General features: G+C 43.4%; 1 protein-coding gene across 2 annotated transcripts in view; it reads right to left on the bottom strand.

Annotated features, from left to right (window-relative positions):
• Window positions 1-27021, bottom strand: part of CECR2 (CECR2 histone acetyl-lysine reader) — a 101876-nt gene that overhangs the window by 48465 nt on the left and 26390 nt on the right. For both annotated transcript variants that reach the window (XM_083797543.1, XM_083797544.1), the window contains exon 2: window positions 5347-5441. In XM_083797543.1, coding sequence (XP_083653669.1) covers window positions 5347-5441 — 95 coding nt within the window. The remainder of the gene's footprint in view (window positions 1-5346; window positions 5442-27021) is intronic.

The following is a 27021-nucleotide window of genomic DNA, read 5'->3' as shown; positions in this document are numbered from 1 at the left end:
CACGGTACCTTAGCTCAGGTATTTCTGCAGCCTGCTTCACCCCAGTATCCATGAAACTGAAAATCTGTCACTGGTCTGCCAGCTATCCCAGTTAACCTGCAACGTTATTCCCTACAGCAGATCAATACACGGCAGTTCTTGAAAAGATGCAACTCAGAGTCATCTGCAGAAAGACAACTTCAAGATGTTAACCATTCTATTGAGGGCACTTTTACCAAAACAAAAGACCTGGGGTAATCCTCAAAATACCCTTGAAAGACACAGTGCACACAGAATAAAGAACAAGGATGGGCAAAAGTGACGAAGTAGAAGCAAGAAGCGAAATAGTCAGAGCTTTAAACACAGTCCTCAAAAACAGGCATTCTGCCTGGACAGGTTGGCAGATTTCAGATTATCCCTTCTCTCTTTCTAATGATCACTCAAATGAGTGATTAGAGAACAAGCATTAGAAAGTAAGCAGAATAGAGGCAGTATTCTGGATTGGCAATTCAACAGATAGGGAATACAGTTCTTCAGAGGTCACACTGGGAATATTTCTCAACACCAGAACTAAGGATAGGAGAGAAATAATTAAGTCAAATGGGGGCGGGGAAGGAGTTAAGGAATGTCCTCTTGGTATTTACATTAGAGCAAAACAAGCACAAACTACAGGCCAAAGACTGCAAGGTTAGTTTACGGATCCAGAAAGAGCCTAAGGTAGGCACAAAAGAGATGGTCCACTTGGGAAGAAAAAATCCCAGGGAAGAAATGGCAAGAAAAAAAATAATTGAGGTTCCCAAGTAAGCAAATGCCTTCTGTGATGCCATGAAAGTCAATTAGACAGTTTTCAGCTACAGCGATGGGCCAATCTCCTGAGATAAAAGAATCAAAGTCTCATGGGGCATATGCAAGAGAAGAGAGATTGTTTTGTTCCTTACTTGCTGGCACCTTTGTCCATGTTGAAAAAATAAGAAGTAAAACATGTTATAACAAAAAGTAATTAAAATGTTTTTTCAAGAGACAATAGCAGCATACAAAACATTTCCAAATGAGAAGTATGATAAAGTCACTGAAACTTTTTATGCCATCACACTAAAAAATAGCAAAAATACAATAACAGAGCGGTGAAGAATGAGTTTCACCCAAAGACATGCTGAACAGCAGGAGCTTTTCTGGATTATTTTAGCTGAGTGTACACATCCATGTCACACCATCACTTCTTACTTAAAAACAGCTGCAGAAGGCTCCTGCTGTGGCCTTTGCCGTTAGCTGAAGCTCTGATCTTCCTGTCTTGATACAAGTCATCAAGTCGCATTTCCTGCTGGAATTAAAGTGGCAGCCCCTAGGGACTATGCAGCTGCCCAATTTATATCAGAGAGATTCTGAAGCAAGCATGAGTGTTTTTTCAAACTGCTTAAAAAATTTGTGTATAAACCCAAAATTCTATAGAGACTTCTCTCCCTTGTCACTCTCCACTTTCCAGGCAGCTGCATTTTGAAACAATTAAAAGAAAACAGACGCTTCAAAGTCTGTGCTTAAGAGCTAGAGGTTGGAAAAATGTACAGGTAAACTCACTGACATCAAACCAAATTGTGCCTATAGCATAAAACTGAGCAGAGGGATTGTAGAAATGCTTCAAGGGTATTAGTTATTACATGGTTAGTAGTTAAATGATATGGATGGTATATGAATCCTATGAAGGACATTTAAAAAATAACAAAAGCTGAAGATCACGGCACAAAATTATTTGGATCGGAATGAAGAGAAGAGAGCAAAAGGGAAACTGTTCTGGCCAAGTCCTCTGACCACCCGGTGCCAGACAAGAACAGCCACTGGGTCATCGCTAAAAGATGCGGGAAACCAGAAACGCAGACTACCATCTTTTTGGTTCTGTACTTCTATAGTGCTTAACACACCAAGAATCAGGTCAACAAAGGGTGCTCCTAGCTGCTATCGTTATGATAAGTAACAATTTGGAGGATAACATGTGGCATCTCATTAAGGAATCTCAGTAGTTAAAAGCAGATATCCATAACTCAAATAAAGCTCTAAGCAGACAGTCAAGACTCCTTAACCATCAAGCAAGGTAAAGAAGTGTGTCTCTTGTATGTAATTCCTTTTTAAAAAGTCTGTCAAAGAATATCAAAACCAAGGCAAAGCTGCAGACTACACTGCTCTACTTCAAAACCAAGAATCACAGAACCCTATAGAATTATTAATATTTTTTTCCAAGTAATAAGCAAATCAAATTAAAGTATGTTAAATTGTGTATTAGAAGGGCTCTCACAGCTAGGTTCTACTTCCAAAATTACTTGAGAGCACATTATAATTAGCAAAGGTATGTGACAGTTTTATACCCCTATATGATGCATGATTAAAGCCAGGCAACCCAGCTCAGCCGTAAGTTCTGCATGCCGTCAAAACAGATGTGACAAGAACTGCAATCTACCCTCAGACAGACTGTGAGAAAGCATAGACAGATAACATTTTGGTCATCAAAGAGGTAAGACGCTACACAAAACTAATTAAAACTCAAAAACCCTCTGAGAAGTAGCTAAACTGTATTTTATATGGAAGTTATATTAAGCATCTTGTGCTTGAGCCTCAGTGCCCCAGCCCAAAACCAAGAATGAGAACAAGCTCCTAGTTTCCCCTCCTAGGTGCAACAAGGAACAAAGTTTACAGCCTAGAGGTTAACAGCTCACAGCCTCAGCGTAAGGATACAGAGCACAAATGACTGTAGAAATTGCTCTTGTAATGCCACTGTGATGTTCTGTGAGATTGCTGATTTTTCCCACGCAAGACAAATACCTACCGTTTGCAACAGAAAAATACATTGAGTCCTGGCCCATCTAAAAAAAGCCAGATTTAAACTCATCTTCCACACAAATTCTGCCTCTTACATTTGCACATCCTTGTCCACTGAGCACTCACTCGAAGCTCAGTTAGAGGCTCAACTGCTTACCATTAAAGGAGGACAAATTTGAGAGTAGGAAAGCTGTACACGAGCCAAGGCTCTTGAGCTCAGCATAGAGGGAACAAAGGTATTAGAAATAAATGTGTAAGGAACAGTGAGAATTTTAGGCTTTAAAAATGCACATTTATTTTGGATAAATACTCCATAGCTGGTTGTGTAAGCATGAAATAAACAGCTGGATAAGTATGTTTCTGAGAAACATAACCACACCATCATTTTCACTTTCATTTATCTACAGATTTCTGACTAACAATTAGTCTAAGCTTAGACTAACTAGACTAGGATTAAGATTCAGACCAAATCTTAATACTACTTCTTTCATAACATCCCTCTGCATACGATACCTTTCCTTCTGTTTCCAGGTACCCCCCCTATTGCTTCCATCTCAGGGCTTCCAAACCCACCTCCCCAGAGTCCCAGTAGCTCCAGACAGTTTTCTTAATACATTCCTTCAGCCATTCCTACCACACTGCTCCTGCTGTGCTCTGTTCCCATCTCCTCTGGGGAAAATACTCTTCTCATTATTCCCCCAACCATGGGTTTGTCCCCTTCTGCAGGAGGTGCTGTTGAAAGGCTTTTGCTGGTTTCGCCTTCAGGGACCCTCATGCTTTCCCTAGCACAACTTTTTGGGTAAGGCATAAGTTCTCTGTAACTCTGCACTCCTCCATCCCCTATACAGCACCTCTCATACTTGACAGACATGGAGCACCAGCTCCGCAGGTACCTAGCTATGCTGCACACACACTGCCTAGGCTGCACAGAAACACGCTTGGGTTACCATCTCTTCCTTCTGCAATGACATTATCTCCTTGCATCTTTTGCACCTCATTGTTAACCAAGGCTGTATTTACACACACACTAACTGGGACCTACACACAATATTGAATAACTACACACTGCTGAGCTGCTGGGTGAGTCATGTTACTCTGCATGAGCGCATACGCATGTGTACATGTGCAAACTTCCCCAAAAGACAAACAGCTTGCTAATGCCTAACAACTCACTCATGATTCATGCCTGATTTTTCTTAATTAAAACAGCTGAGAAAGGGGAGGCAATTAAACAGTGCAACTGCTAAATGGACAGTCCTAAATCTCAAGAGTTAAGGAGAACCTGATAATGCCGAACTTATCAAATTCAAATACAAATCTTCCTCTGCTTCTACAAGGGTGAGCTGGCTGGTTAAGGTTGGGAAAACACTTAAACCACTACCTTTCTGGTGTTTCCAGTGTGAAGAAACAAACTCGGCATGTTTATAAGCAGGTTTGTATTGCTCTGTAGCTATCTCAATGAAGAAGGCATATACATGATTGTATATATCATGATACATCACTTTACAATCAAGCTTCTCATCACATCAATTTCATTCACAGACACTAAATGCAGTGCAGCTGCCTGGTTCAGGCCCTGATATACACTCAGGATGACTGTCAACACATCAATGCAAGAGAAACTACTTAATTGGCAGATATATATCTTTTTTGGTTCAATATCATCAGTTAATTCCAAATTGCATTTTCAGTGCAAGCACCTATGGTTACATCTACGTACCAGCCTAAGCCCTGCACAACAGAGGAATGTTACACAGCAGAATTGCTTAACACCTCTTCTAAGCAACAGCAACTGTTGCCAAGCTGTCTTCATCTCCCCAGTTATGCTTTGCTATTAACATGATTCACAGAAGAACAAATAAAAAGCACTGCAACAGGCCTTTATCATCACTGGAAGCACATTGCACTGTGTGAGCAGTGACCCTCTAAAGAATGATGTTCTACAAATGTCTCATTTTGGAAACTACTTAGGTGGACACTAACAAAGTGTCTCTGAATGTTGAAACATCAAGAGAACATGTCAAAGCACTTTCCAACATCCTGCAACTGAACTGTTTTCAATGCTTCTCTTATTTCCAAGAAAAAAACTACAGTTGTCTCTCTGTAAAGCAGAGACAACTTCCACGCAAGCGAGGTGGCTGCACAGCAGCAAGTGTTATTCTACACAACATATATAAATTGTTGAAGACACATGATAATTTAAACTCTTACTGTGGCATCACTAAATTGACCAAATAGAGTTCAGAGCATAAGAGCAGTTGTGAATGTTCTCCGTATGCTTTAGTGCTACATCAGAGCATCAAATAGATTTGCATGAGATATGAATTTTTTTTTTCCTCAAAGAAGAAGTTTGCTTAACAACGCGTCTGTAAAATTGAAAAACTGCAACTCAGCCTAGGAAGAGCTGGAATTCCCTTCCACTTAGTAAAGAATCTGGCCTGATTGCTGGTGACTGCCGATCACTGCTATGTCATCACTCCAAAGCTGTGAAACATCCCCACGACTGTGTTAATTAGCTCCCCTTGCAAAGCGCTTAAGCCACAGAGCGAGGTTACTCACGTGATGTCCCTGCGCTGATAGCAACCTTGAAGAAGGCAGGCGATCAGGTCGCTGATAAACTCCACATCATCCCTGTGAAGAGCAGCTTCCAGTTCCTAATGAGCAGAAAGGAGAGAAAAAAAATGCCACCCATCAGACTAATTCCTTAGAATATGCTCTTAGTTTATTAGGACCAAAAAGAGCCAAGCGGCCTAAAGTACACGCACAGCAGCAGGGCGTATGCTGGGTAAGCCGACCTTCCCCATCATTAAAAATACTGCTATTACCTCCTCACCACAAGAGTTTATGGGGAGACCTTGAAAAGCTTTTACTGAATAACACACTCCAGCTTTTGTCCGTAAACAGAAAAATATGGTTCAGTGAGGTTAAGATACTATAACCTAATAAGAAACCCATGATTTCTGCTGTGTTCAGCTGACAGGCAGGAACCAACAGTTTCATTCTCCTTTGTTTTCCACTTACTACAACTAGTGAGTTCATTTAAAAGATTTGCTCAGAAAGCGCAACCCAAAAAGCCACTACACAGAGAAGCACAAATTTAGATGGGTATGCAGAAATGGGTGAAAGCTAGCAAGCAAATGCCTCAAAGAAATAATCAAAATTGCCTGCTTTTAACTTATTTCTCTTCATTTTTTTTTTCAATAAGGGAGAAAGAAAGGGTGGAGGGATGTCAGACCTCATGACCTGGCCCCAAAGCCTCAACCCTTCACAGAGCTATGGAGAGTATTACAGCTTATTTCAGCATAACAGAGTTTGTATAAAGGTGTGATGCAGAAAGTCATCAATAAAAAGGATAAATTTCTGAAATGTAGTTGTTCAAAGTTGTGCAAAGTTTGTGTTTTTCAGTTAGCAATTTCAAGCTTTTCATTTTTCATAATGCTCATAGATTAGCTACAGTTTCATTCATATTCAAGAAGCAGCACTCACGGTAGGAAAATCCACTGCCTGTAAGTGTGATCATCAGCAGTTACCTTCATAATAAGATTTAATATGGATAAATAACATAGCCATAAGAAGCTATTCTTTTTGGGTTTCAGAGTAAATAATGGATTGAATACAAATTCCTACTTGAATGTTACTCCACAGACTGTTACACAAACGGCTAAGCTAATGGCTACAGAATAAAGGTTAATGGCCAGAGAATAAAGGATAAACGTTTTGGCACTTACCCAATAAAGAAGGGAAAGTGCTTTTTTATTAGACCGCAGTAACTGCAGTAATAAAATTATTGATAATAGATTGCAGATTAAATGCTGCTTGTAGTTTTTTTTATTGGAAACATATTAATGGCATATTTTCATTATCAACAACACTCTTATTTACCTCTCGCATAGTACCCAGAGCAATTCGTAACCAGAAGCCTGGCACCTGCCCTGTGAAGAACGTATTAAACATATCTATTATAAGGGAAAACTTAAGGCAGAGAAAGGACAAGGGGCAACCCAAGCCTGACACAGCATCTCTGCCACAGAGGTAGGAAAAGTCCCCAAAATCTCAGTTCTGGCCTTGAGATGACTACCCCGCCTAATGAGAAGTTAACGCAAAAACTATAGTTACTGCTTGCCATCACTTAGGTAGAGTGATGTTATTGCTATACAAACAGCAATCATGCTATGTAAATAATAATTACCAAGTGAATTCACTTGGTAAGCAGATAGTATTTTGGAGGCATTGACTTCTTTTGTTTGTAAAGGACTTCGGTGGTCATCTGCACTCTAACAAAATATACCCGACAGAGGGGGAAAAAAGGTATATGATGTGCTAAAGCATCCCTGGTTACGTTCAAATAAGTTATCACAATGAACTTGTGCAAAATGACATACAAGGAAACACAATAAAGGGGAAAACAGTAAGCCTCCAGTTCAGGATATCCCTCCCCCTTTCCCTCACCCACAGTACATTTGTGCACTAAAGCCGTCAGTCACCAGCCTGCCTTTGCCAGGATGTGACAGCCTTTTGTACGAAGGGATATTTAAATTGCTTCCCGTGAGCCCTTTCAGCCTGCTGTTTGACTAGCACTCATTAAACAGCAGCCACAATCCCCTCAGATAGCCCTGTATCACCAATGATTGTTTTCCAGGCCCGGGGGTGACCTTTACATTTTGGGAGCCTGCAGGTCGCTCGGGGAGATAGGGGACATGCCTCAGGCGCTGGGCAAGGATGGACACACAGGGTGGAGCGGCCTCAGCTGCCTCCCTTCGGCCACCTCTGGGTCATTATTTGGCTGCGGTGGTTAATTGTCTTAGAAAATGGTGCTGACACACCGTCCTGTGAAGCTTTCGTCTACTTCTCTTGGGTTGCTACTTATGATAGGACAGGAGCAGAGAGGTGCTTCCGTTTCCCAGCGATGGGTCCATTGGTTCCATTCAAATCAGAGCCAGTGCCACCATTTTCTATCCGCACGCATTTCTCTGGCTTTCTACCCCAAAAAGGTCTAAATGCTGAACTTCTCCCACATGCCCAGGGTGCTGTGGGAATGCTGGAGAGCATGACACGATGCAGACCTCAGCATCTCAGGACCATGAACAAAGAGTTGGGATCCTCTTGGGTTCGCAGCCCAGATTGTGGAGGAGGAGGGATAAACCTTGTTTTTCCAGTCCTCCCTCCAACAGCAGCCAGCAGAGTGGCATGGAGCAGAGGTGGGCAAAGGACTCCCAGGAGAAAAAGGCCACCAAGCCCCAGGTCCTGAGGGCAAGGCCTGCCCCTGGGTGCCAGTCCCTGCACTCTGGCCAGGCCCGGGCGAGCGCCTGGGCTTCCTCCCCGCCACCATCCCTCCCCCCGGCGCCTGCAACCCTTTTGTTTTTCCCCTTTCTCTTTGAGCACTGAGCTGTGAGCGCAGAAATCTGAACCTTGCCAAAACGCTTTGGGGACAGAACAGAAAGGAAACAGAAGAGGCAGCAAATCAGCGGAGGAAGGGGGGGACACATCTCCTCCTCCTCCCATAGCTGGAGAGAGCAACAGACAGGAGAAAAGCAGGATTCTCCCCCTCTCCAGCTGGCGTCACACCTCATTAGGGAAAAGCCTGTTTAACGTCTTTCCCTCCCCCAGCCCCGACTAAATCCCCTCTGAGTCATGCAATGGCTGTTGGGAAAAGGCGGCCGCAGGAGCAAGGGTGACCCCCTCGCCCGGGAGGAGCGCTGGCCCACAGCAGGGTGAGCCGGGCCGGGCAAGAGGCCACGAACCCGTCCCTCCGCTCCCTGGGAAAGGAGCCGGCAGGGTGGGCTCCAGCTCCCGGCACGCTGGGGAGGGATGGCCTCACCGAGCTCCCGGCCCTGGTTTCAGAAAACAGGCTCCAAAATCACAGGGAGGTCCAGCACGTGTCGCGACACAGCTGGGCATGGAGGTGCAGGGCCACGGGTTTCAGCTCTGTGCTGGAGCTGAATCATCCATGGCTGGATCTGATGGACATAAACAGTTTAAGCATGGCTAAGCCTCGTCCAAGTTAGCCACCAGTTTAAAAGCCCAATCCCCTCAGCTCTATTCCTATACGGCTGCCATTATCAGCTTTCCACGGCAATGCTCCCAAGTGACTCAACAAGCTTTTGCTGAGGGGTTTAGCAGATCACCGAAAGCCACCCGTGTGGGCCGTGCTGAGACAGCCCCAGCTCACGTGCTGAAATTTCTGCATTGCTGCTAAATGAAGCCAGGACATCCTCTTCCCCTCACAGATAACTAACGAGGGCAGGTACCCAGACAAGAGTCTGGCAAATTCATGGCTTTCAGAAAGTGTGAAAAGAAGAAGGGTACAGTAACCTAGATGGTGCAAGGAGATGAGAAGTCAGCTGCAGGTCTGAAGCACTTCCAACAAGCGCCACGTGTCCCTACTGTCCCTGAAGAAGCAGCAGCTCAAGATGCAGGGGCTCCGGGAGGGACCGACTGTCCATCCTCAAGGCATCCCAAAGAGAAGAGCATGATGCCCTCCTTTTGGTGCGAAGGGCACCCAACTGATCCGCCTGAAATGGCGGCAAGAGGTCAACGCAACAGCAACTAGGATGCAGTCCCAATGCTGAGGTGACAGGCTTCAGCTACACCACAGGCTGCTTGCTGCGTCAGCCCCATAGCAAGCCTGTTGGTCTATCCGTGGTGCTTGGTCCCCGCAATGTACTCAGCCTACCTAGCCCCACCCCCCCCCCCCCCCCCGCAGCCAGATCCTTTTCTGCAGCCCAGTACCATGCACTCCTTGGATGTGATTGCTGCCGTTGTATGGAAATAGTGCTCAAAATACGGACCCTATTGAGGCTGCCAGCCTGAGGTGACAAACAGAGAGGGTGTTGCACTCTGTCCCAGGAGTGCACACAGCGGTGGGTTTAGATGGCTGCAGTAAAGCAGCTACGGTTTCTGGTCTTGATGGAGTCTCCCAGCCACATTATCTTAATTTCAGCAGCTGGTTGGAGGCACCATCCGTTATTCAAGTATTTGAGAGATTATACTCCCAGCCTCACCAGTCCTGGGGACAAAGACGCTGCAGAAACCTGCAAGGCTCCTTTTATGTGCGATGTCCTGGGGCTATACGGCTTCCTGAGCAAAAAGTGCCTCTGGCTCCTCCAGTCTGTATTTGTACCTTGGGGAGAGGGTTGGCAGCTCTCCTCAAGGAAACATCTTCTACTTGTCCCCAGGGGACCACAAGCCAAGCTGGTCTTCTATGGTAACTTCAGGGGTGCAAGGTGAGGGGATTCAACGATACTTGGCACTGCAAGCAGCCTCTTATCTGAGACATCATAGTGAAAAGCACACACCTGATTGAGAAGAGCTGCCCTGCTAGAAAGGGACTATCATTTAGGGAGGGGAAGACAGGCGCAGCAAAGGTCTTTCGTTTTCCTCTTTCTTAGGTCAGTCCTTAATGTCTGCCAGTGCCTTCAGAGGCCTCTCTACATCCCTCCCTCGCCTTTCTGTAAGCAGGCTTTGAAGGCTATTTCAAGGCCCTTGTAAATAGGAGCATAACGTTACGCCAGGGCCAAGCAGAGGTGTGAGATGACAGCTTTATACTAGGGAGATGGTTATAAACAGAAAGCCACGGAGAATTTCTCGTATTGTCTCCACATTACGGCTCCCTGCAAAGACCAAATCCCAGGGTGCTGGCAGGGCAGTAGGTAGCCATAATCTTCCTTCCCCTAACAGCTCCCTTTGGCTAAGGACAGGGCTGCACAAACACTGAATTCCCTTCACTTCAGCCCAAGGAGGTTTCAAAATACAACCCCTTTCCAATTCTGATGAGCATATTTGGTTAGGCTACAGCTGTCTAGGTTTGGTTTTCAGACATACCCTTGTTTTGTCCTTTAGCCTTTCTATCAGGATGCTTAAAAATCTGGGATGAGCACTAGAGTGCTGGTGACCCGAGACCACTGAGCTATCATCTATCCCGCAGCCCCAGAATGGTGGTGTCATCTTGTACTCTGTGTCAACCTGCTTGCCTCTGATCCCCCTTGGGGACTGGGACCCTCCCCTGTTTGCACAGCACACTGCAGCTTGCTCTGCAACTGGGATTTTTCACTGCTGTGCAATACAAACAAATACGAACAGCTCACGCTGGGTGGCTAAACTGTACTGAAAAGAGATTTCAGAATGATCAGTCCTGTCTCCCTCAAAACCCAGCAGCCTACTGTTAATAATAACACTTTCCTCTCCTCCTAGCTCACCTTGCCTGCAGGGTAACTGATTTGGGACAAGAACTACATTCGTTATGAGTTTTATGCACTGTAAGCACTTATATGATGTAAAACTGCTGCTCATTCAGTTTCTTCCCCCTACGAAGTACCGTTTCAGATGGACAGGGTACATCTGAAGGTCTGAAGTAACAAGTGATTAGTTTCTGCTTAATAGTTACACATTAGTACTTTATGCCTCCAGAGTAGCTTTCATCCTAGAGCATCAAAGCATTTCAAAAACATTTAATAAAGCTTTACAGCACCTGTGAAGGAAAGGGAGGCACACACCCACATACAGAGCAATTTTACAGATGGAGAAACTAACACAAAGCCCAGTGTCCTTAGCAGGGACACATTTCATTCAGCAGCAAAGCTAAGAGAGAACCCATAAGGTCTGACACTTGATGCCACTGCCATTTTTCTTTTTGATCAGTTGTATTAGCAGCCAACGCATTTGGAGATTGTGCTATTTTCCTCCACAGGATCATTTCTCCTTTTCAAAATAATCCCCTCTTCCCTCAGAGCAGATAATCTACATCATTTACCATAAGCCAGTTATGCTGGCTGAGGGGCAAGCATCACACAGGGCACCAAACTGGCTTTAGCATTGTGGAGAGACAAATTTCAGCCTCAGTAGAACAAATGGTCACCAGCCTGTGGTTTGCAGACCCCACAGAAGACTTCCAAGAGGCCCATGAAGGGCAATTAAGAAAAGCAAGCTCAACACCAGCATGCTTAAATTTCTAACTAGAGATCTGTGCCTTTATGGGAACAGTACTGGGGTCATGCCCTCACACAAAACACAACAGGAACAACCACCAAGAAAACCCCACACAACACAAAACGCTCTCACATCGTAGCTGACCACTACTGCCCAAGCCACAAGTTCAGCTCCTCTAGCTGAAAATAACCTCCAAACACAACAGCATGAGAGGAAACCAAGTCCACTCAAATTGCATCCTGTTTGCCTCTCTGTAAGAAAGGTACCATTTATTACTGCCTAAAGACTCTCTCCTGGTAGCTGCACAGGTATGGAATAACATGCATTCAGATTGCTAACTTACTTGTAGACTTTACCATTTTAGGCTTAGAATTCCCCCCAAATAGGATGTTTTAGACACCCCTGACCCCCTCTCTCCATAAATGCTGGATTTAGTGTCCCCATTTACTAAGTACTTCCAGTGGCTGAAGACTAAAAATTTTAGTAACTGACATTGCGCCTTGGCTGAGTGAAATCAGGTAGGCAGGAACAACGCCAGCACAGCTACCTGCTCTTGACATTGTTTCTGGAAACAACAACGCCAGGCTGGCTATGGCACCTCCCCGGACGATTCTGCCGCACGATAAATAAAGAACAGCTGATCCTGCGATGTCACCGTCTCCTAGGGTAAGAGGCTTCCTGGGCACCTAGTGGGAGTTCTGCTAAGCTTTTAAGCCCATTGGCAACGTGGTGAACAGTCTGTAGCTCCAAAGCCAAGAGGCTCGAAGTAATAATCCGATTTCAAAGCTCCTCCTCTTCTCCAGCCAAAGGCAACAAGGGAGGATGAGATCAGACTGTAGATGCTCTTCATTTTAGGTCTGGCCATTGCGCTCATCTGCTCAGCATGAGCACAGGGAAGAGAAAGGATGAACGCCAAAATCTGGAATGGATTGCTTGGTGAAAGTTTCTGCAAAGATGTCAAGACTGACTGGGAAAATAACTTTTTAAAGGGAATTTTTGCCACTTTCAATACCTCTAGACTGAGGCATTTAAGGCCAACCTCCACTTTTCTAGTGCACAACTTTCCAAAACTCCCAGGCAATTTGCTCTTTGCCAGCACGCGCTGCTAATGCATGGCATTCAAGCTATGCAGCTGTTTTGCACTCGCGCCATCAAAGTTTTCCTGTAACAGTGAAGAGTGATGCTCCGGCACTCACATGGCTCCCCCCACCCGCCAGGATGCTATTAGCTGCTGCTAGATAAGCACATCATGAAAAAAACCACCTATTTTCTTGTGTGCTGAAACAAGCAAAAAGCACAGATCATCCTCTAAGAATTCAGGTGATTCCCTCCCAACCCTTTCACCCCTCTACTGAAAATGACAGCCTGGCTTTTGAATGGGGAAAAGGTTCCTGCTCACCCTTGCCTGAAAAAGCGGGATGAAACAGTGAAATGCATTAAGATAAAAAAAGGCTGTAAAGCCTTGCTTTTCTCTTTAATCTGATCTCCCCGGCCAGCCATTCTTCTGACTCCCCTTCAGCTGCTGCGCTGAGTGCAGTCCACAGAGTACCCATCGCAAACAAACCCTGGCTTGTGGCTCAGCGGGGAGATTGGCCTTAAAGTGCTATCGGCACGAAAAATTCTTCCTCCTCGCTCCGGGTCAAACAAAAGAAAAGCTGGAGAGAGCCTGCAGCGACACACAGGTACTTTGTGGATTTCTACCAGTGCACGTGGTTGAGAGATGAATCTCACAGTGGTGGTATGCTGAAATCCAAGTTCCAGCATTTTGTTATTCATTAAGCAAAGAAAAAATGGCAAAAATAGAAAATAGCTGCCAACTGATATCCATCCTGATGATGTGGTCAGCTAGCCACCCAGATGTATAAACTGCCTGTTTGCAACAGGCCTAGTCTCAAGTCTAAGAATAAGCTTTAAAAATACACATCTATTCCTTGGCTTATCAGCTTGTGGAAATGGAACAAACAGTCCACGTTTGTACTCTTAGATAACAGCCTACACTACTCTGGATAGCCAAAACCAGCACCTTGCTTGTCTGTCAGAATCCAGGAGTTTCTTCCAGGCTTGCACAGTGCAGACACACTTCAATAAAAATTAATGGCTTTTATACATTTTTATTATTATTATTATTGTAAGGAACACAGATGCTACTGTCTGAATGAGAGCTATATGCTCCAGGGGATAGGCTTGTCACAGGAAATGGTGTTCCAAGCCTGTTAAATATCGCAGTGTGAGTCACAGCTCCTCACGCAGCGCTGTCTTTGCCATCTTCGTAACGCATGGTGCCACAGAACCCAGCATCAACATAAATACAAGAAGTTACCTCTTTCAGTCCTCATAAACTTCAGTCCTGTCCAAAAACTGTATTCCATCAGACATGAGGAAAAGCACCCTCAGAGCTTTTAAAGCTCAAAGCATCCCTCCCCAGCAGCCGGTACCTAGCCCCCATCCAGCATTCGCTCCCAGCCGGCCACCCAGCTCTGACGGGAATCCCACGCTCCCCGGGCACTCCTGCTCAGCACAGAGACCTGCCCTGCTCCACTGAGCCCTCGTCTTCCAGAGGATGCTGGTGAAAAACCCAGGGGGACCCAGCAGCGTTGCCTAGTGACCAGGGCGGCTGCCTAGAGCAGATGAGACGAGAGCCCCGGACCCACAGGAATTCACATCCCACTCGCGCAGGCGGGGGAGAGGCAGGAGGGAGAAGGGCCTGCTTGGAAAAACAAAGCCAAAAGCTGGGAGCATGCAGGGGTTTTAAGTGGAAAGTCTCAACAGCTGTTTCTTGCCACATACTCCGAATAACTCAACGCTAGTACAGACGGGAGAAGCGCAACCACCCCGACCATCGCCCCTTGGCCAGAGGTGGCAATGAACTACCAGGTCTGGAAGGAGCCCAGCTCAGGTTCGTGTTTGCCGAGGGCAACGAAACAGAGCCCATCGTGCCTTCAGGGGACGGACGCTCCATGTTTTACTCCACATCTGGCACTGCTGCTCTATAAAGAGGTGATGGAGTGTTTGTAGCTCTGCCTTTCCAGCACACAGGATGAATATTGTCTTCAACATACACGCCATACAGGAATTCCTCTCTAGCTCAACTTGATGCTGCATTTACAGCCAATAAATTTGCAGGCTGTTACAAACACTTGGCTATTTATGTAGTAATTGTTACTAGCCAGAAATGGCAAATTGTTGCTAATGTTAGTAATAATTATGTACATAAACGTTAACACTAACTACACTATTAAAACACATATTATAAACAGTGCCAAATAGTGTCATAATTTGAGAGGACAGTAAACTATTGCCCAGATGCACAAGAAACTATGTCTATCGCTGTAACACTTATCCTACAGACTGTATTTCAGAGTACGTTTCTCCTCTCCCAAATTCTTTCTTCGCATTCAGAGTAAGAAGAAAAATGCAGACTTGTTCCATCACATTTTTAAAAATAAAACAACGGTCCGTTATCTCTTTTACACCTAATAGCCAGCTTTGTTCCTGAAATTCAGTGATGACACTGGATTATCCAAAGATCCGCGCAAAACGCTTCAGTTGGATGAAATAGCTGATCTGCCTGAAGCAGGGAAAAACAACGGTAACAGATAATTACATAACCAGCTTGTAAAAGTGTTATTAGTAGAGGATGGAATCAGGAAAGCCCAGGCCCTTATTCTCACTTCATGCATTCAGTGATGAGAGCTAAACTTGTCTGTCTGTCTCTCTCCTCCCCCTCAACCAAAAGGCTGGATAATCTTTACCCAACCCTGTAAAACACTTGCAATCTTTGAGTAAAAGCAATGCTGAGATTAACGTACTGCTACTTCTCAAATACGCTGTGTTCGATGGAGATAACAGAATGATACTGAAATTTTTTTCCTCTCTGCAGTGTGTTCAGATAAGGTAGCTCTAGGACTCAGGGGTAAACCCTGAAGTTCAACATTTTGGTTTGAAAGGACGTTTCCAGTCACTGGCTACTGGAATTCAGATCTTCAGATCTCGACTGAGTGATAAAATACAATAAAAAGAGCTTTGCTGGTACATATCTCTTTCTTTCAAGGAAGGAATGGAATCATCAGCCATTCTGTATATTAACTAGGCATAGCAAAAAAAACACACGTGGACCTTGTTCTCGGTTATCTGCAACTGGACATCTCTGGAAATCTTTCCCCACGAGTACAGCTTTTTCCTCCTTTCTCAGAAACGATAGACAGAGGCAAATCCAAGCAGGAGAAAAATTAAACTAGTGGCAACAGACCTTGAAGGTCTGACAGTGACCTGCAGCACTAAGGTCTTCGAAACTGCTTTCATTTGCCAGAACATAAATTAGATTCTTCACTAGGTACGGCACCAGGGTTAATGGGAGCTTTATAAAGCCTTCTTTGAACATACAGATTATCCTTTTCAAAAAAGACTAATTTTGTGGTTTAAAGTACAGTACTGGGAGCCAGGAAACCTATTCCCATCTTTGTCAGGCTGGGTGACTTCAGGCTTGACTATTCTCTGCTGTATTTCAATACACACAAAATAGGGACAAATACCTAAGTCTCCCATGAGGCTTAACATTTGTAAGACAACGAGAACCAGCTTAACTATTCACAGATCTCCCTAACCAAGAGAGGATGGCAGGTTCTCTTTTATACAGGCTTGCTCCAAACTCTCCAAACAGCAAGTCCCACAGATAACAGCGAGGACCAGCTGCACCAGGCAGCTCATACACTCAAGAATCCAAAATTTCAACATTAAAAAATTAAGATCTTTCAGCAATCTCATCCTGTTCAGCACTTCCATCCAAAGGAGATACTCAAAGGGAGCAAAACTGGGGAACAAAAATTCATAGTTCAGAGAAAGCAATGCTGGCCAAGCAACTCTCAGAGAACAGCCTTCCTCTGTGGGACCAGATTTCACTGCGAGCACATTACAAACAGCTTAAGAAGGCAAAAAATTCAATTTTTTAAAAATCAGGAGTTTCAAAGGAAACATACAGAAAAATACCAAGAAGTGCAAGATGAAGCAGAGCATTCAGCACATGGAATACCAATCACTAAGTTTTGGAGAATAAATTCATCCCAGGCATGTCCACTATGAAAATCAGTACTGGTTTAGAGTATCCTTGCAGAAGGCACATAACATTCCTCCCCCAAACTTCCATAGCCACATACTCTTTGTATTGTGGCTTTGATACATTTGTGTCATTTAAACTCTTAAATAAAACATGGGAGTCTAAGCCATTCATAAAGCTGGTCCACATAAATACTCTAACTTTGTCACATTGTCACACTACCTTGCTTGTTTAAAATTAGACTGTATGCTGCATGAGCTGGGATTGACTGAAATATGACAGAGTGCGTAGCAAACACTTTGGTATAAAGGAATCCTATGATTTCCTTAAAAGAAAGCTCCTTAAAAACTCCTTAAAGGAGGGCATGCACAGAGCTTTACTTGTGCTACACACCACAACATCTGAAAGCATCTGAAAGACTCACACCTTTCAAGACTGACTACACCTGTATTCTGCATACATCAACATTTTGATCAATGCATTTGTATGCTGCTAGCATTTAAAATATCTACTTGCCCATGGGCACAGGTGACTGTGACTTGGTCAGCCCCAGAGGACTGAAGCCCAGTGAGGTGATGGGTAAATCCAATCCCGCTGCTGATGGGCTTTGCATCTCTTGTAAATCAGCCTCACCAGTAAACCTTTAGCAACACAAGCTCCAATGACTGCTCTTACCTCTTCTCCCTTCAGAAAGATACAGAAGTCTCAGGAAGCCATTTTAACTCGATAACTTCCATGCCACTTTCCTTTGCTTTTTCTCTTTCAATTGGGTGGAAGAAATCACATTGTACTCCACAGACCACAAAATTTGCTCGTTGCAGGATGATTCGTACAGAAGAAAGTTATCAAACCACAGCAACAAAATGTCACTTCCTGTTCCTCTGAAATAAGTTTTGGGAATAAAAATCCCTTGTATGCATTTACTGTGGGCAGCCTTAATCAACACAGGAGCATATCCACAGCCAGCAGTCAAGGAACAGCATCCAGAACTGTTTCTGTACTGATTCCTATCTCGGATGCAAAGAATTTGCTTCCCCCAGCCCATAGACCTAAGAAATTAAAATCCCCCAAAAACCAGACTAATTTTTGTGTAAACTGAGGTATCACAGCTGTTTTACAATCAAAAAACAAACTTTTTTTCCTCCTAGCAGCACTTGAAGAAGAGCTAAAGCAGATGCGGTGCTATTCTTTCTTTCAGACACACACCCAACCTTCCAGCCCCTGTGTGCTTATTGGCTATGTGGAAGGTAAAGCAGTGAGGAACACTGAAGGATTAATTCTCACAATAGCAGAAAGCAGGAGTCCCAGCTCCTGGGGAGGGGCCGGGGGGGGGGTGAAGGATGAGCATGTCAACTGCATCACCAGTCTTCGGACTTCCTTGCTGCGATTTCGTATCTTAAAGCTATCTTAAAAGGGAGCTATCCAAGGAAATGGTGCCCCAACGACTCAGATGTAAGAGTGTTATGGGAGTTTTGTTAAACCCGCAAAGACCACGAAAGGAGATTCCGTGTGAAATAAATGCTATGCGCAGAACAGCCTGGAAAAGAATAGCTAAGGCACAAACAGTTTGCAGTCTATTTGTTGGGAGTCATATAGTATTGGAATAGATTTATGATTTAGGTGTTTCAGCATTAGTTAACACTGATTAGCTCAGACTCTTAGAAAAACAGAGAGAGAAAGATTAAGCTTTTGTCCACCCCCGCCCCTCTCATACTTCCCTTGCCTGGCAGCAGAGGTTACCAATTGTTTCTGTCCCTTTCTTAACATCAGAATGGCTCTGCACCATACGTACTAGAGGCAGATCACACTACCAATACAATCATAAACATTAGATTCAACAGATAATTTACCTGTAACATCAGATACTCAGGTACAACATTCGCAAGCATTTTAGTGAGATATGATTAAATAGGATTTTATTTATTTATTTGCCCCCACCAATAAATATTATTTGGGACACAGAAAAGCTGACAAAGGGCTGAATTTGTTAGCTTGGTCTTCAACTCCATATAAGCCTGGTAACACATGTACAAGAGGACTTCATGTATCTTTACAGTATGTAAGCTCACAACCACCATGTGGGCTTCTCACAGATAAGTGACTTGCCCAAGATCACACAGGAGGCCCAACGCAGAGCTGTAAAACTGTGTCTAACAGCTCTCAGACCAGACTTCTGACCATCGCAGCATTAATCTGCTTCTAATTCAGTTTCATTTAGCTCAGCTAACATTTATTCCAACGGACTACGGTACATGGAATGAAGCTATACATTAGGGGAAGACATCTGATTTGGACTTTTCTATGAATCACATCTCTAAATGTAAATGTAACGATGCAGCCTCGCAGCCAGTCATCGCCCACAACCAGGGCGCCTGAAATACTGCTGACCTGCCAAACTGCACCACAGCTGAGCTTGCTGGTCGTGGAGGACAGGGGAAAAGGACACTGATCCTGCCTCACTGCACCTGCAGAATGCACGCTGCCAGCTCCAACCAAAGTCCAAAGTCCACAAGGGAGCACCTAAACACAAAACCCAATTTTGCAAGCACTTAGAGCCCATAGAAAACCCTTTTTGTTGAAACTGTAAGGGATGCTACACTTTTGAGGACAGAGGGAAGGAATCAGAGTAGTTTTGCCATTGTAATGGGGATATAGCAACTACAGGTTATACTGCTGTGAGCAGAGCTCCCCTGCAATTCCCTGCTTGTGTTTAAAAGACGTGGCAATACAGGACTAGTGCAGAAAGGCACCCGATTGCAGATTCCTTTACAACAGACCCAGCCAGCACCACTCCTCCGAGACAACCCTGGACAAACACTTCTGAGCTGACAAAACGTACAACGTAGGCAGCAAACATGATGCACTTGGTACCTCTCCAGCACTGTGTGTGTTTGCCACTCGCAGAGCCTACATACAATCAAGCGCGTCTGGAAGGCAAACACGCTGTACATCTGCACATCAGTGGCGCGGCGGGTCCAACACAGACAAGGAACAGGCTTATTATGCATAAGTTACACAGACCATCTCAGTGATTGCTATCCAAAAACTCCCAGACAGGAACACAGGAGGCCCCAGACTTCCCTGGACTGTTTCTTAAAAACCTGCGGTATTGCTTTCCTTGGGATGTTACTCACACTGTGATCAGGTTAAGTTCTGTTAATATAAGACACTTAAACAGTGCAAACTGGAGCTAAACATGAAATTATCTGCACTGGTGTAAAATTATACCTTAATGCACACAGAAACCAGATTAGAAGACAGATGGTGAAGAGGAAAAGGAGAAAGAAGAGTGGATTGGATATACATATGTGGATTTTCATTCTGTGAGCTTGGCACAAATCTTGGAGGCATTTTTTATTTCCAGCATAATAGAAAGTTGCCTGACAGTGCTGGTATACTAGATAAGGGGAAAAAAAAGACAGCAGATGCTTTTGAATGGCTTTGTAGTAGTATGAATCTGGCAGGAATTTAGAGATCAAGGTGGGTAGAAGCAATGGAGGAAGGAAGCTCTTTCAGATAACAGTAGAAGCATAAAAAGGGAGAAGCAAGAGTAACGCTGAGTCCAGATCATAGGCGAAAGTGCATGAGAAATGCTCAGCAGAGATGCAGCTTGGGCAACAGTGTGCATAACTCTGAAAGGGGCAATAGAGTGGAAGCTGTCAAAAATGAATTAATAATAATAGGCAAGCCTAGGAAAGACTTGTAAAATAGCATTATACCTCCGTATAAACAGAGTGTATCCTACACCTTGAACACCACATGCAGTTCTTGTCCCCGCATTTGGAAAAAAAAGAACCGGAAGAGCTAGAGCAGGGCAGCAACAGCGATCAAAGGCATGAAAGCTTCTGCAGGAAAAACAATTACACAAAACAATGAAAGATTATAAAACCAGAAATGGCATTGAGAATGAATGCTTGTAGTCCCTTCTGAAAAATGAATGGACAGACATCAGATGAAATTATCAGGTAAAAGAGAGACACTTTGGATGAGCAATAAACCATCTGTTTCTTTGCCATGGAATATTATGGATGCTAGAAGTGTATTTGCTTTCACAGAAGAAACAGGAAAATTATCAGAATAAAAAAAGAAATCCATCAAGGACTGTTAAATACAAAAGGCAGTTGCTGAGCTGCAAATATGAGCCAGAGGCTGAGAGCACAGTCTAGGGAAGTATCATTGCTCAATTGCCCTACTCTGACACTCTTCTCTGGGTATCCGCTGTACAACAGGAGACAGGATGCTGGGCTAGACAGACCTTTGATCTAACCCTGCACATCCATTCTTGTGCACAAGGCAGAAAAGGGTTTGTATTCCATGCAGAATCAGGCTGGGCATAGCAAAGTTCCAGCAGGAAAAAATGTGATTTAAATGGCAAATGCAGAAAACACTGGCTGCCTCGAGTTGAATGTCACAGAGGAGGAAATAATGTGAAGGTCCTAAAAAATCTTGTTATGGCATTAAAACTGTAGGAATACTTGCCATGAAAAGTTTCATCCCTATTAAAACTGTAGGAATACAGTTTTAATAGGGATGAAACTTTTCATGGCAAGTGTATATATGAACATAGAAAAATTCCTTTCAGATGTAGAAGGGAATAGAGATTTGATTTCACATGACTTGGGATGTAAGCAGGTAGAGGGGAAAAAAAAGAGGGGATAAAAGAACAGTATTGAAGAAGACTCCCAACATGTAAAAACTCTACTCTTCTCCAATGCCTCAAGCTATAAGCAGAGACGAGAGAAAGATGAAAAATGCAGTTTGACACGCTTGTTCAACTTCAAGAGACGAATTTCAGATGAGGCAGTGGAGATGATCATGTAATTAAGGTACTGGACAGGCACAGAGAGATCAGAGTTCATTTCCCAGCTGCGCCACAGACTTCCTTCATGATATTGGGTATTTCACTTTGTTGTTCCATAAAACTAAGAAAATATTTTCTTAATGCAGAGGAAAGCTGCGAGGCTGAATTTTTTAAACATCTGAGAGGCACTGTAGTGTCTGAAGGAGCATAGCTGGGATAGCAAATACTGAGCACTCGCATTCCCAGGACCTTGTCTCACCGGCTACAGGGACCACGTGCAGCATGGGATGCAACCACAAGGGGTGGAAGGACAGGGGAAATAAGGGCATCTCAAGGTGTCAGCTCAGGGAAATTACACCTCCTGAAGTATGAGGGGATGGGATATTGAATCCAGTTAAATTATAAGACACTGAAAGCCTGTTTATGGAGCTGAAAAGTTTGCAATGCCTCTGAAAAACAACACTGCAAACAATGGGAAGGAGTCAGTGTGACAGCACAAGAGTGGGAGATGAATAGGATGCTTGGGCATAATGTGACAAGTACTGTAACATCCAAGTCTACACTCAAGATGCCCTTGAGTACATAGCAATAAAGAAACAATGCTCTGCCTAACATTTTCAAAGCTTTCTGGTTATTCCTCCTCACCCTGTACAATCTAGAATATAAGCTTTAAGTCATTTGAATATTAACCATATCATTAAAGGAAATATAAATAGACTCTGACTTGGGATAGCAACACTGGTGTAAGTTTATAAAAATCAACAATAGTCTTTTAATCTGCTGAAGCACTACACTCAAACACATAAGATACAGTAATATCTTTAAAACCATTATTATCTAAAATGAAACTTGAAATGACTACTAAACAGTAAGAATGAGGCTTTCCCCAACTTTACCAATCATCTAGATTATATTTAAAAACAGACAAAAGAAGTATTTGCCAAGAGGCACAAAAAGACTCCCACGCTGGCAGGGAACACAGGAGAAGACCCCTGACCAGATCTTCCCAACTGGATAACTGAACCTTAACACGCATGGACCCCATTTGCGAGCAGCAGAGTACATTTCCTCATTTCTGCTGATTCCCCTCACCATGGATGAAGTTTCACATGTAACTTGATGGCAACACTGCCAGGCTGGTGCCACCTTCCCTGCCGGTGTCCCGCCTTTCGGCTTGTTGGCAGCTCTGCAGCAGCTCCTCCCCGTAACTTGGTGCAACACAGCAGATCAGCCATTTCTTTGATCCTAAAACTCATCGGCTGGTTGAGTTTTCTTGGCTGTGCTCCTTCACAAATGGATCAGCCTTTCTCCACCCAACTCGTGGCCAATGGTGGCAAACCAGCACAGTGCATGGGAGCAGGTGCCGGGTGGCACCGGTGCTAACTCCAACCCAGGCACCACACCAAATGCACAGGAGAGCACTGAGCTGCAAGCTGAAAACTTACTGCTTTCTTCCGATTTCTGAGTAAAAACTTTATGTGAGATGCTGAGATGTTGGCTTCCTACAGATCTGAAGGTCCAGAGGATCCAAAAGCAAGCAGGTCAGCTTGCTAACTCCAACGCCATCCTTTTCATTCCAATTTTACTCAACAGCACCTTCCATACAGATCACAAACAAATGGTCTATGCTATAAATATGAAGAAATGGTTCTGATTTTGTAACTTAAGCTATTAAAATGAATCCAAGTAACTGTACATTAACGCCATAAATTGCTTAAACATGTATAAAGAAAAAAATTGAGTTTTATATAAAGCCTGAATTGGGCTATAAATCTGCAGTTCTTAGCAAGATCTGGAGATAATGGATCTTTGACTAACGTAAATGGTAAAAAAACCACATTAAAATCATATTTAAATGAAGATTTACTGCTTGCTTGTTTAAATTAGAAAAAAACCCTACAATTTTAACAAAACTGCTTATGCTTCCCAAAAGCGTAATGATGTGAAGGGGTTATAAGGATACTCAGAGCGCCTTTTTAAAGCATATCCAGAGTGAGTACCTTCAGAGGAAGGCGGCGCTGGCTGAGCCCCACAGGTCAGCATGGGATGCAGAACCCGCCGGTGCCGCATGCCCTGGCTCTCCCCACTACTACAGCAGGCGCCTGCAGCCAGGGGTTGTAGAGCAGGCGCTGTAAGCACACAGGGCAGCCTGCCTCTGCTGCCTGGAGTCACATAAAATTAATTTAAATTGGAAACAAACTGGCCCAGGTAGCACTTGCCTGGCTTTCAAGCAACATAAGAGCGAAGCGGCATGTTACATATTTTGCTGGTAGCCCGATCGTTAAAATTAAATAGGAGGTGGCAAAGCTGCAGGGCAAGGCAACGCTACAAGTTCACGAATAAAAAGCAACAGTGAACTTGGGAATTATGGACACTTATAAACCCTACTTTAGCACCTGGTAAAATGGCTCGACTGGGTAGTTATAACAGTTATATTAATGTGATACAGGAGGCCCAGATTAGCATGGCATTTACATAAGAAAAATAGGTACCTCCATATTTTCTGTAGGGAGTATCAAGACCAGTTAGAGGAAAACCGGTAGATATAATTAATTTGAATTTTCAAAAAGCCTTTGGTAATATTAATCACCACAGCCTATTAAGGAAACTAGTCATGGGGTGAGAGGTAAACATCTGTCAATAGATTAAAGCTAATTTAGAAAAAACGAACAGCATGAATAAATGGCCAGTTTTCAAGAGGGTTAATGGGGGAAGTCCCAGGGGCGGATACTATGATCAACATTTAATATATTAAATGATCTGGAAAGGGGCACAATATGAAACAGGGAAAAAGAAATGTTGACAATACTGCTCTACGCTAGTTAAAAGCAGAGAGAATTGTGAAAGAGAATCTGAAAGATCTACCCAAGTTAGAGCAAATACATTTTAGTATATACAAGTGCAAGGTTATGCAAATTGGCAAGAAGAGTTTGAGATAATTGTAGACACGGATGGGTTCTACATTAATTGCAACCATTCGGAGAAAGATCTAAGTGCTCTCGTGGACAACACAGGGAAAACATCTGCTTAGTGTCCAGCCATTGTCAAAACCACAGACCAGATGTGTAGTTTTGTATTAGAGAGAAATAAAGAATAATATGGAAAACAATTTCAGTCCCAAACATTACATTCAATCCCTTTGTCTTTGTAATGAAACAAAATATCAGAATTTCAGAAAGAGCTGACAAAAATTAGAGCCCCAGAAAGGAACTTGTTTAAGGATGTATTTACAAAATACATGCATTACAAAACAGACCTGCTGGACTCTAGTGAATTTGGATGGCCTACAATCCACAGAAGAAGGTTACTGAATAAGAACCCTAATGATTTTCAAATTTCTGGGCTATGTTCGAGGGTGATAAGTAAGAGGTGAAATGGTCCAAGCATACAATACATAAAGCAGGCAAAGAAAGCCATCTGGATGCACTTATTCTCCATTCCCACCCCCCTTTTTCTCCCAATAAGACAGGAGCAAGCAGTTGTCCAACTAAATAAGAGACAATAGATTTAAAAGTGATCGAAGAAAATACTGCTGCACCCATACAGACAGAACTCTTCTCTGCAGGGTACTTACTGAAGCAGTAACCTCAGTAAGATCAAAAACCACGAAACATCAACAATGCCAGCAATTGGAGTAGAGAATTCTGTAGCTTTCCCCCTTGGAAGGAAGATAAAATCCCACAAAGACGAGGTATCTAATATTAGGCATTACTCAGGACAGGAAACGAGAACAAGCTGGGCCAGTGGTCTCTTCCAGAACCTGCTTAGAAGGTTCAATGCGAGGAGGCAGACAAATCCTGGACATGAAAGTACCTCAACGTGAAAGAGGAAGGAAATGCAGAAGACGTGATTTTAACTTCATTGTGTGAGCAGCATTCAAGGAAAAGATGGTTTAAGTCACCAAAAGAATAGCCGAAAAAATGCTGAGAAATGGAGCATTTCATGTCCAAAACCTTCAGCCTTCTCTAGACTGGTAGGAGGTGACATTAACTCTTTCTGCTGTCACCCACACTTACATCCAAGCCAAGTAGGAGGCTTTTTTTTTTTTTTTGCCTAGGTCTTGCCTATACCTGCACATTCATTCAGATCAACAAGAGGACTTTCAAGCAGCTGTTGCTGAACTGCATCATGCATGGACAAAATTTGGAGTGGACATTGTCACAGTGCTGAAGGGGTGACGGGCTGCCTAGGGCAGCAGGGAGGGCTGTTTTTCTGCCCCGCAGGTCGCTAACATGGCCCACATCACACGAGTTTAGGCAAGGAGAAAGCTAGCCTGCATCCTTCACAACAAACACGAAGGACTATCTCACACAGGAAGATCACTAGACATTGGCCATCTAATCCCTTCTCACACCTTCCGGTAAATCCCAAGTCACTTGTTTAGTACTTAGTCCACTTCTGTCAAAAGAAGGAATGGCCAAAGTGTGCCCACTCTTCTACTTTGTCAAATAATCCTGATGGCTGCTGAGATGAACACACTGCTGGTTCCTAACACTAACCATCCCCTGCTTTCCAACTCACTTTATTATGCATAAAATTCAGAGAGACAGAAGGCATATGAGATCCCATTTCTAACCCTGGTCCATTTGGGGGATATTCTCTGTTACTTCTCTAACTATTTGCCTACTACACGTCTCGAGCTTCCTGTATCTGCTTAGGAGCACTTCCTTGTGTTCAGAATCACTTTTCCCCCACTTTCAGCTCAGCCTATGATTTCCATCACCCAATTTGCTTGGCTCCCTTGGTGTGTCCTTTACATACAGGTAAGCACTGAATATATCAGAGCCTTACAATCTTTCTCTACAGTAGGATCATTCTTCTATTATTATTTTTAATACCCTACGACTTCCAGTGAACTTTTAAATTTTTGATATTAATGTTCAGAAACAGGCACATCACACACAGATGTAGTCACAGAAAAGGACAGGGGTTACTGCCAGTCTTAAACAAGTTTTACGGTATAATATTCCTTTATATGCAGCCAGTAGCTTTCCTTTGTATTAACAAATATTTAAGATTAAAACATTATGCAACATATCGTGCTGTTACAGCCTATCTTGAGCTGCTGGTCTGCTTTACTGCTCTAAAACATTCAAAAATAAAACTGTCAGGCCCACAACAAACATGACCTATTAGATTCACAAGATTTTTTTTTAATCTTTTAATGATAAACACTGGGTTAATTTTGATTCTCTACACTAGAGACAGATTTAAATCATATTTTCAAAGCATCTTCAAGAAATGAAATTTCAAGTAAAATAGTAAGTACTGAGAGATTTTGGATAAAAGTCACAGGACGTGGCACACTTGTTCTCACTTGTTGAATATCCCCACCAACTTGCTCTGGTTTAGATTATTTATATACAAGTAGCACAGACTTTCCAACTTGAATTACTTTTAATTTTATCTTTTTTTTAAAAACATAATTTCTAAAAAAAAATTTCTAAAAAATTTT

This window comes from Anser anser (assembly GCF_964211835.1).
Source record: "Anser anser genome assembly, chromosome: 1".
Lineage (NCBI taxonomy): Eukaryota > Metazoa > Chordata > Aves > Anseriformes > Anatidae > Anser > Anser anser.
The sequence above is the reverse complement of the archived record's forward strand: the minus strand, read 5'-3'. Positions and strand labels throughout refer to the sequence as shown.